Source organism: Microtus ochrogaster, linkage group LG5, assembly GCF_000317375.1.
Source record: "Microtus ochrogaster isolate Prairie Vole_2 linkage group LG5, MicOch1.0, whole genome shotgun sequence".
NCBI lineage: Eukaryota > Metazoa > Chordata > Mammalia > Rodentia > Cricetidae > Microtus > Microtus ochrogaster.
In genome coordinates, this window is record NC_022031.1 from 51,049,740 (window position 1) to 51,061,284 (window position 11,545).

General features: G+C 45.1%; 1 protein-coding gene across 1 annotated transcript in view; it reads right to left on the bottom strand.

Moving 5' to 3' along the window:
- Nucleotides 1-3,532: 3,532 nt before the first annotated feature.
- LOC101994998 (thioredoxin domain-containing protein 8) overlaps nucleotides 3,533-11,545 on the bottom strand; it is a 27,762-nt gene continuing 19,749 nt past the window's right edge. The window contains exon 5 of the mRNA XM_005362215.1: nucleotides 3,533-3,708. Coding sequence (XP_005362272.1) covers nucleotides 3,646-3,708 — 63 coding nt within the window. The 3' untranslated portion in view covers nucleotides 3,533-3,645. The remainder of the gene's footprint in view (nucleotides 3,709-11,545) is intronic.

The window sequence follows — 11,545 nt, forward strand, 5'->3', positions numbered from 1 at the left end:
GAGAGGAGAGAGAGAGAGAGGAGAGAGAGAGAGAGAGAGAGAGAGAGAGAGAGAGAGAGAGAGAGATGCAAACACCACAACTATTGGGGGCTTTCAGTGATGTCTGTTTATCAGGAGTGGCATAAGAGGCATATCTCTAGAATCTCTTATCTGTCCAAACTTAAACTGTAAATGACTCATAAGGGGCAATACACCGTCATTTACAAATGCTATGCTTTCCCTTACACCTTACTCTCCTGTGGTTAAACATTGTCAACTTTATGAAAACTAAACTACTGGGGACTTTTTTAAACCTTCAACCTCTCCGGGTGTCTACGGGATGATTATTCTTCATTGCACTCTATAACCTCCGAAGAATACAAAAGAAGGGAGGGAGGAGAGGAGAGGAGGAGGAAGGAAGAACGAGGAAGGAAAGGAATGGGGAGGGATGGGAGGAGGGAGGGAAAAGACTGAGAAAAAGAAGAAAGTTAATATGCTCAAAGACATTAATCGTGTGGCTAGAGACAGATGCAAACATGGCTGTCTTCATCTCCTCTCATTGCATGGCCCATGAACACCCATCTGGGGTGAGTGCTACCCCAAACACTTCTTGTGCTATATCTATGTCATGCTCTCGATGACTCTTTGGAGGTATCCCTTGGAGCCAGGCTTAGAGATGAGAAGACTGATCTCCACGGTGGCCCCCAGCTCGGCAGTGGTGGGATCATTGCTGCACACTGAGTGTCTGCCCAGCTCCAGAGCACTGGGACCTGGCTTTACCCAGTCTGACAGTGGTGGACTGCCAGAACATGTGATTTCTCCAGAGTTGCTCATTGCCCCCATGGTGAAGATTCAAAGCCAAGCACAGTGACTAATTGCCAGCTAAATTAATAGAGACAGAATCAGTCACAGCATGGAGTAGACTCCATTGGTAGATTCCATTGGAACTACTGCGGCTATGCATTATGTTGAAATGTGAATTGTGTGTAATTCTCACGCTCGTAATGTGGTCCGTGTGGGAGCAGATTGTAGACATGTAAAGTATCTAGCAGCCATGCAGTGTGTGAATTGTTACTACATTGTAATGGTTCTCAACCCATGGCTCACGAATCCTTCCGGTTGGGGGGATTGAGGACCCTTCACAGGTGTTACATATCAGATATCCTGCATAGCAGTTACTTACATTATGATTCATAACAGTAGCAAAATTACAGTTATGAGGTAGCAACAAAAATAATTTTGTGGTTGGGGTCACCACAGCATGAGGAACTGTATTGAAGATTTGCAGCATTCGGAAGGTTGAGAAGCACTGGGTTAGAGAACAGAGCAGACAATACTGAGCCTTCCTACAAGGCTCGGTATGGATTTTGGAATACATTAAATTTGAGCATATTATTGTTTTTCTCTCTCTCATTTCTGGCTGCCACCTAGGTAGAAGTGGAAATGGATTCCTGACCATCCATGACGTCCTATAGGAAAGCATGTATGTAATCTTTCACATGACCAACATTTACAAGGCTCTACTAAGTATGTGATCAAGTCTTAGATACCGGGTACACACAAACGGAAAGGCACAGCTTCAATTTTGCTTCCTATGTGTTGCTCTTTGACCTCTCCTTCCCGTGTTGGCTTTTCTTTCTTTCTGTGTGTGTGTGTGTGTGTGTGTGTGTGTGTGTTTGCACTATTTGTGAGTGTGACAGCTCTGAAGGGAAAGGGATCCTGACTTGTCAGGAAGTCAGCTGATATACATGAACCTGGGTGCAGTGGGGGATGGTGCCCCCCACAGGATGTAGCGATCCTGCTCCTCTCCCAGAGAGAGTGGTTACAGGGGAGCTCTGCTCTGTTCCCTTAAGGGAAGATCCTAGCAGGGGTATCAGTTTCTTCTGCTCTGCTCAGCTCCCACTGAAGATGTTACTTCTGCTTCACTCTGTTAAAGAAGAAGCCCCTGTAGAAATGTAGCAATCTCCTCCGACAAAAAGTTACCTTTTCTGCTCCACTCCGGAGGGAGTTTTCCAGCCGATATAACTATTTCTTCTGTTTTTTTTTTTTTCTTTTCTTTTTCTGCTCAGCCCCCTTAAGGGACCTTCTCAGCAAAGTTCTGCTCTGGCAAAGGAAGATCTACCCAAAAGTCTTTTAAGAGATTTTTTTTTGGAGGGGGGGGGGAGTCCAGGAGAATGATTGCCTCTGCCAGGGTGAGATAGGAAGCCCCAAACTGAACAGACAGAGGGGCTTATATAGGGCTTCTTAGGGGCAGAGGTTTCCCAGGGAGAAGTTTTTCTGCTCAGGGATTGGCTGGTTTTCCTACTCAGGCACTGGTTAGTTTAGTTGGTCAGGGGCAGAGTTGACTCTGGTTTCAGGGCCAAACTGTGTTTCTTTCACTGGCCCGTTTTAGCCTTTTGGCTCTATTTTAAGGGCTAAGATATGTTTCTTTTTATTGGCTCTGATTCTAGGGCCAAAGTGTATTTCTTTTGCTCTGGTTTCAGAGTCAGGGTGTGCTTCTTTGGTTCTGGGTTCAGGGCTAAAGTGTTTGTCTCACTGACCTGGTTATCAGATCCAGGGTGTGTTTCTTTCTCAGGCTGTAGCTTCAAGGTCCTTGCTAAATTTGGCGCTCAGAGATTGGTTGGTTTCCTGCTCAGGGATTGGTTAGTTTTTCTGTTCAGGGATTGGTTTTATGTTCTGTTGGTCAGAGACAGAGTTGGCTCTGTTTTTAGCTCCAATCCGTGTTTCTTTCTCTGGCCCTTTTTAACTTTTTGGCTCTAGTTTTCTTATTTTTAAATATTTTTTCACTGATTCTTTGTGAATTTCATACCATACACCCCAATTCCACTCATTTCCCAATCCTTCCAGTTCCATGGTGAGAGGGCTTGCTCCCCATGTGTGAGGCCTTGAGCTTGATTCTTGGTCCCCACACAAAACAAAACAGGACAAAATGAAGCCTCCCCACCCCACCCCAACATTGACATACCTAAGAATGACCAAGCACTTTGTTTATGTAAACAACTGCATTTTTGGCTATCTCTGGAAAATCTTGGTGACTTGCTACTACTTAGCTTCATATGGGTTCTGTTGTAAAGGTCAGGAAAATATCACCCAAGGAACATGCCCAGAGAAAGGCTGACTAAAGAAAATGGAAGTAACACATTTATGCTACTGTGATGTGGGGTGCCCCTCTGTATGCTATGAATATGTTTTTATTACCCTTGGTTAATAAAGAGGCTGATTTGGCCTATGGCAGGGCAGAATATAGCCAGGATGGAAGAATAGAGAGAGAGTCAAGGAGATGCCATATTGCTGCCGACAGAGTCAGATGCCCGAACCTTACCTGGTAAGCCACAGCCTCATGGCGATACACAGAATAATAAAATGGGTTAACTTAAGGTATAAGAGTTAGTTAGTAGGAAGCCTGAGCTAATAGGCCAAACAGTGTTGTAATTAATATAGTTTCTGTGTCTGAGCAGTCAGGAAACAAACGAGCAGCCACCGTCTACACTACTGCAATGGTTTCATTCAAGGTCTCTTGAGGACCGTCGTGCCACGTTCTTCCCATAAGACATCAGGAGAGAGACTGAGAGAAAGCAGGTGACAGAGCATGCTGAAAATCAAAACACAGAACACTTGCTGAGGCTTCAGAAAACGTCACAGGTATGTTTGCTTTTGGGTGGCAGTTCACATGAGCTCTTGAATCTTCGCTTCCAGCTTTTGTTCATCAGCTCCTTGAAATTCATAAATCTGTTTCAAATACACAAAGGCACAGAAGAGTTTATTGACACAAGAGCTGCCAAGACATCGAAGTGTCAAGGAGTTCTGTGTCTGATTGAATAGTTGTTTCTCATTTGCATAATTTCAGAAGCTGTTCAAGTATTAATACACATTCAATAGATTAAATCCCTGACCTTTTATTTGTCGCAAGACCAGGTACACTCAGGTGGCCACTCTTTCAAAATGAGTGATATGACTATTTCTCCAGGTCTCCGTAATTCTTCTTAACATATGACCTAAAGTGTATGACACCACTGGAGATGAAGAAGCCCAATCCTTGAAATTAGAGCTTTTGATATATTTGGCATTGAGGGCTTCTTCAGTTATATACACAATTTCCCAAAACTAAAAGTCTTTTTGTGACTTCTGCCCAGATCATGGTGGTATAATTGATTCTAAGAAGTGGGTGTTTTACACATTTCCGCCAACCCCAACTCAACTTTATAGTGGGTGGTATATTTTAATCGGAACTTTTTTTTAGTAGTATATAAAATAATGTCTCTCTCTTTCTCTTTTCGACACAGGTCTTAGGTAGCCAACACTGGCCATAAAAGTCCAGTCCTGATCCTCCTGCTTCTACCCACAAAGTGCTAGGATTACAGGCATACAGTGAACCCTACCTGCTGTAACACCTTTCAAATAGCTTGCTCTCATGTTTGGGTTGGGGAGACAGCTCAGCTGGTGAGGTGTTTGATACACATGCATGAGGCATTGCGTTTGAGTTCCTAGAACTCAACTGAAGAGTCTGGTGTGGTGGATTGTGTGTGGTGATAATCCCAGAGCTGCGGAGGTGGAGGCAGGTGGATCCCCTGGTTTTGATTGCCAGATAATTGGTGATCTCCAATGAGAGACCCAAAATCACCAAGACGGACGGCTCCTGAGGAGCCGTGCTGAGGTTGTTCTCCGGCTTCCAGAAGCACTTACATACACACTCATATGAACACACGAAATAAGCACGTAACAGTTATTGAAATAAGGACGTCAACCCGTCCTTTAAACCCACCACCACGTCAACACTAGGTGTATTAGTTATTGGGATCCAGGGAAGAATGTCAGTAAACTGAGGTGAGGAGCAGGTGAAGACTTGAGCTTCTGGTAAGGTTGGAGTAGAGACTGGAACATTCTAGAACAAGCCTCTGTGCTCGGTGTGCTGCAGAGAAGTAACCGTCCCCACATTTCTTGTTCCTGCTTCCCCCACTCAGCAGCTTCCCCTCCGGGTCTGCTGTTTTATTGACTCCTTGAATGCCAGCCCCAGGTGTGGGTTAGGTCCATCTCCGGCTCATTTCACTTACCTTCCTAGTCTCCACTCCACATCTGAGACAGCACAGTGTTCTTTTGAGTCTCGAGAATAGAGGGACCTATGTGTGGGTGCAGAATTTCACGGTTTATCTGAGTTGCCCGTCTGTAGCCATCTCCTCATAAACAGTTGCCCTGGTTTTTGGCCAGGGGAGGAAGGTATCAGAAGGGATCTGCTGACCGGTCTCCCCTTCAGGGCTGGGGAAAGCTCAGTCGGCGAAATGTTTGCCCAACACGCACAGAGTCCTGGCTTTGAACCCGGGCACCTCATCAGCCAACTGTGGTGGTTACACTTGTAACCCCAGCATCCAGGAGGCGCAGAAGTTCAAAGTCATCCTGAGCTTCTTAGTGAGTCTGTAGTCAGCCGAGGCTACATTAGACATTGTTTGGGGGCGGGGAGTTCTTCCTATTATTAGGATGGCAACCAGAGAGGGTGCCTCTGGGGCCTGTAGGGAGATTCACTATGGGGTCTTAAAGGGTCTTTGTCCCTTGTCTCAAATCAGAGCTGGAGTGGAAAGCAGGCGGTGGGAGGTTTTGGATTCCACTTTACTCTGTTTTTCCAGTGGGAGCTCAGGGGCGGGAATCATTATGCAAGAGCAGTGACTTCCTCCTAAACCTCTTTTGGATTTTATGTCCAAGGATCCTCCTAAATCTTTATCTTTTCTTCTTCTATAGGGGAGTCAGATGCAATTAGAGGTAGGAGTGAGACCATGGGAGGCAAACAGAGCATCCACAGGGAAAAGATGGCGTGTCTGTTCCCATGACCACCACCTAATTCCAGATGGCCTTCTGGACTCCCTAGGCTCCCTTAGAAGATATTTCTCTCATCTCTTTAGAGATATACTCAGTGGATCATGTTTTATCTGATTTATTTTAGCCTACTTCTTACTTCAAAGGACAGTGAGAACTCGGAAAAAAAAATAAAAGAGGTTGGGGCAGAGAGGACTCGCTAACTGGAAAAAGCTGTGTCTTGTAGTGGGATGGTATAAGCTATGGATTACAAAAAAAATGGCGCACAGATCTAGAGGGGGTGATTTCTGTGATTATGGGGTTAAGAGATTCCTTCTATAGCCGCCAAGAGCAGCCGGGAGCAGTAAGTGCCACGGCTACTGTCGAATCTGACGCCTTTCTAGAGATACATTCACTCCTCCACAGGGGACTGTCACCCACCCTATTACGTGAGCCAGAGCTGCACAAAATTCTGTTCTGTGTAACCATTCCCAGGCACCACGCCTGCCTCTTACTTTATGATATGCTCAAAAGCAACCTTAATCTGAATCCTTTCACAATGAGTTGCTTTTGCATATTTTTTTTTAACTTTACAAGTAGAATTCTACAGACTGTATTCTTTCTTAAAAGAAAAAATTATTAATTTTTGTATTTTATGTACCTTGGTATTCTGTCTGTATGTATGCCTGTGTGAGGGTGTTGGATATCCTGGAACAGGAGTTTCAGACAGTTGTGAGCTGCCGTGTGGGTATTGGGATTTGTACCCGGGTCCCCTGGAAGAGCAGCCAGTGCTTTTAACCACTGAGCCATCTCTCCAGCCCTGCAGATTGTGTACTATGTCTGACTGTTTTTACTCAGTTTCATGCTCACGGTGTTTCTCTGTTCGGCAGTGGTCTGGATGTGTTTCAGTATTCCTTTGCGTGAGTCTAACATAATTTAGCCACTTGCACTCTGGGGAATGATGCTGCTGGGGACATTCTTGTCGGTGTATTTGTGGGTGACATGGAAGAGATCCTTCCTGCTGTATACATAAAGAATGGAATTACAGGGCTAAACTTTAATAGAGTCCTCTTTCTCTGTTTTTCTCTCTCTTCTCCCCCTCCTTTCTCAGAAAGGATCTTATGTAATGCAGGCTGGTCTTCACCATACAGAATTGCCAAGGACAACCACAAATTGCTGTATGTACAACTGCACTCAATTTATACCATTCTGGAAACTAACCGAAGGCTGGCTAGGCCAGCATTCTGCCAACTGAAGGACAACAGTCCCCGAAACTGACTGTCCCAGCAAAGGATGGGTGTTCTGGTTGCTCCACATCCTTGACGTTTGGTATCACCAGTTTTTGTCATGTCAGCCATTCTGGTGGCTTTAAGGGACATTACCTTTGTTTCCTAACTGGCCATCTTTAAAATGGACTATAGCAATAACCACAAAGCTTTCTCTGTGCCCAGTTTTGTGCCTTTTCTGTCCACCTCCTCCCGTGAATCTCAAAGCTACAAATGTGCTTGTGAGATCCTTTCCAAGCTCTTCAGAGTTCTCTTCTTCGCCGTAAAAAATCCAGCCTTCTAATGATGTCTTAATTTTGTCTCCTCCGCCTCAATACCATGAACTCTGAACTGTGGGAACACTTCACAAGGGACTCACTGTTTACTTCAAAACCACTTTGTCTGAAGTGCTTGGATGCAAGCATTTTAGAGCTTGGAATATTGGAAACTAAACACCGAGATATCTTGGGGATGAGACTCAAATCTAACTGGAAATTTGCATCTATTTCACGTGTCTCACAGCCTGAAGTCTGCTCTAGCTTCTTTCATGTTGTTCTGATAAAACACTCTTACTAAAACCAGCTTAGGGAGGGTAGGGTTTGTTTCATCTCACAACTCCTAGGTCACAATCTGTCATGGGGGAGTCAGGCAGTAACCTGGAGTCAGGAACCATGGAGGAATGTTGCTCGTTGGCTCGATCTCTGGATCACTTCCTAGCTCATGCTTAGCTAGCTGTAAACTGCCCAGGGCCACTTGTAGATGGAGCAGCGGGCTGCATTCCCGCCCAGCTCCTGCACAGCTAGCTTTATACCCTAAACAACAACACACAAATTGTATTCTTTTAAACACTGCTTGGCCCATTAGCTCTAGCCTCTTACGGGCTAACTCTCACATCTTGATTAACCCATTTCTATTAATGAGTGTAGCGCCACTGGTGGTGTCTTACCGGGAAGGATCTTAACCTGTGTCCATGTTGGAGAGGAGAGCTATAGCGTCTGCCCACTGCCTTCTTCCTCCCAGCATTCTGTTTTGTTTACTCCGCCTACCTAATTTTCTGTCCTATCAAAGGGCCAAGCAGTTTCCTTATTAATTAACCAATGAAGGCAACAGATAGACAGATGATCCACCTACATCAGCCACTGACTGGGGAATGGTACCACCAATGGTGGGCTAGGTCCTCCTACATCAACCAGTTATCAAGACAGTCCCTCATGCTCACAGACCAACCTGACTTACATAGTTCCTCCATTGCTGCTTCTTTTCTAAGATGACCCTAGCCTGTGTCAAGCTGACAATGAAGGCTTACCCAGGCAGTAATCTCGTAGAAGGCTTTTTCTAGTCTTTATTCACAAAACTAAGTCTCTGAACATTGACACATCGGTCTTACAGCATCAGGTCCCTATGAAGTATCAGATTTTGGAACTCTGTGACTTTGGATGTTTGGGTTATGGACACTCACACAGTTTTCTTTTAGAACGTGCACTTAATGAGTACCTGTGCTAAGCTAGGGCCTTGTGAACGAGACAGATAATATCTCTTAGGCGGTCAGATGCTAATAATAGTTTTATGCTATTGTTATGTAAGCATGTAAATTATCTCAGATACACGCACGTGCTACTCTATCAATCTCTGCTTCTCCTTATCCAGTCCTATCCCGCCCCGATGGTGGTCACCTCATGAAGCCTTCTGAAACGTTTTCTTCGCCATCCTAGAGCACTCTGGACTTTCCATTACGATATGACCTAGTTGATTTTATCCTCATTCTGCCAATTAGCTCAAGGATGCAGACCGCAATTTTTCTTTTTTCCAGCATAATTGTAGGGTCCAGTTTGGAACTCTCACACAAACTCGCTTTCATTAGAATTGAGTTCTGTTATACTCAGTTTTGGCCATTGAAGTGTGAGTTTAAGACTCTGGATTGTATTAAATTTCAGAATAAAGTGTCCCCTTCCTTCCCCGGGTTAGTGGTAACTGTCACTTGACAGAATGGAGAAGCACTGGAGATGGGCTTGGGGTACGCCTGTGAGGGTTACTCTGATTAGGAAGCCCACTCTCTGTAGATAGCTTCGTTTGCTGCCATCCTGGGCGGTGTAAGTGAGGAGAGAGAATTAGCTGTGTGCATCCACCCCCTGGCCTCCTCTTCTGACTGCAGATGTGAGCTAGCCGCTGTGAGCTCTTAGTGCCTTGCCTTCCCTGCCACACGGGGTTGTGCCTGGAATTGTAAGTGAACCCGAGTCCTTTTACTCTTGGTTGACCTTCTCAGGGCATTTTGTCGCAGTGTCACAACAGGGACTAAGACACCTTCTTTCCTGCTTTCTTGCCAGCCTTTCCTCTGCTCCCTTCCTTCTACTTTCCTTTGTTATCCTAGAGAACTGAACCCAAAGCCTTCCCACATGGCAGGCATGAGCTCCGTCACCACGCTGCGTCCTCAGCACGGCCTCCTTTGTCTAGTTGACCAAAGACAGAAATTGCATGCGTCTCCCTGGCTAGTGCTGGGCTTTGTGTCTGGGAACGTAGTAAGAAGACTGAGTAAAAAAGGAAACACTTATTCCACAAGTGGCCTTGCTCATGGGAGCTCTGCAACTGTCCCGGATATCACTGGAGATTCGAGGAACGCCAGAGTGTAGAGATGCGCCAGAGTGCATGCCCAGAACCTGGGCCTGAGTTCTCATAATTTTCACACCCTTTCGAGATTATTTATAACAGCCTGTACAATATAAATGCTGCACAGACAGCTGTTACCCTCTGTTGTTTTAGGGATAATAACAAGAATGAGAAGTTTCTACATTTTCAGTATAAATATTTTTTCAGGTATTTTTGATCTATTGTTCATTGAATGTAAGAACATGGAATCCGCAGATGCATGGAGTCAACTATAAATGGCTAGTAAGTTCTGACCCAAGTGTTTCTCTCTTTTAGTCTGGTGTTGTGCTGTGTCTCTCAAAAGCTTAGACCAGAAGCTTCAGGATATGAGTTTACAGCTCTCTTAATGTCTCCTTGATTTCAAAATAATCTCCCCCACCCACACTTTGAGACAGGCTCTTATTGTGCACCCCTGGCTAGCCTTGACCTTGAAATTCTTCTGACCCAATCAACCAAGAGATAAAATTACAGGTGTGCCTGCGCCTAGCTGGGTCCTTCTTCATTAGCTGCTGCTGCTGCTGCTGCTGCTGCTGCTGCTGCTGCTGCTGCTGCTGCTGCTGCTGCTACTGCTGCTGCTGCATGCTGGAAACAGTTCTAACAAAAATGCTAAGCTCCTGGCTTTTTAGGCCAATGGGAAGAGGGAGGCTATTCAGTCCTTAAAAAATACCCAAACCCAATATGTTTTAAAAATAGCTTTCCTTACAGACATTTTCAAACACACACACATAGAGTAATGCTTATGTTTTGGTGATGCTGCACACCTTTAATCCCAGCACTCAGGAGGCAGAGGCCAGAGGATCTCTAAGTTCAAGGCCAGCCTGGTCTATAGAGAGTTCTAGGACAGCCAGGGCCACACAGAGAAACCTTGTCTTGAAAAGCAAAAGCAAAACCAAACAAACACATGAACCAAAGAGAGTAATGAAGTGACTTCTGATTTGCCTGTCACCTAGGTCTAGCCAGAGGCAATATTTCTCATATGCCGAAGACGTCCTAACATTTACATGCAGTCTATTGCAGAGCATCAGAGACAGTGGTCCCTTCCGAACAAATAGATGTCTGACAGGCAAAATTACACTAATGATGCATGCGTAGGCTAATTATAATAAATGCCCTGGCCGGTTGTTGTGCAATTTTGGTTGAGTGGATATTGAAGTTACATTAGACCAGCTGCATGGTCCAGACTGAGCTCATCAATCCCCCAGACATATGTACTTAGTTAATAACAGCAAGAGGAGCAACCCGCGGTGCACCAGCTACAAGAGACAAAGAACAATAGCACAATCCCACCAAACAATACAAGATCGCCTTGGGGAATGACTGTGGAGATGTTTGTAGTACAGTGTATAATTTACAACAACACGAATAAAAGGAGAACACATTCTGCTTCAGATAGATAGATTTTCTGAGGGATTAGATGGTATGACTAAGACAGAAAGGGTATGCTTAATGCTACAAGGTTTTAAAGCTGCCTCACCCAAGAGGAGGGGACAGCAGTAAGCGTCAGTTCTATCCTGATTCTTCCTCTGACCCTACTCAGAACCGCTTACTTCTCAGCCAGTATTTGAATCTCATTGGCTTTCCCATGCCTCAGGCAGACCTTGATAATGTAAAGTAATTCAATGAGAGTCTTTGGAGTTGAGCTAAAATATATCCAGGAGGCACCGGAAGAGGGGCACGCATACAAGATGAGGGCAAATAGCCAGGCTCCTGTTTCCACCACTCAGGCCTCCTGGATGACATCTTTTTTTTTTTTAAATTTATTTATTTATTAAAGATCTCCGTCTCTTCCCCACCACCGCCTCCCATTTCCCTCCCCCTCCCCCAATCAAGTCCCCCTCCCTCCTCAGCCCAAAGAGCAATCAGGGTTCCCTGCC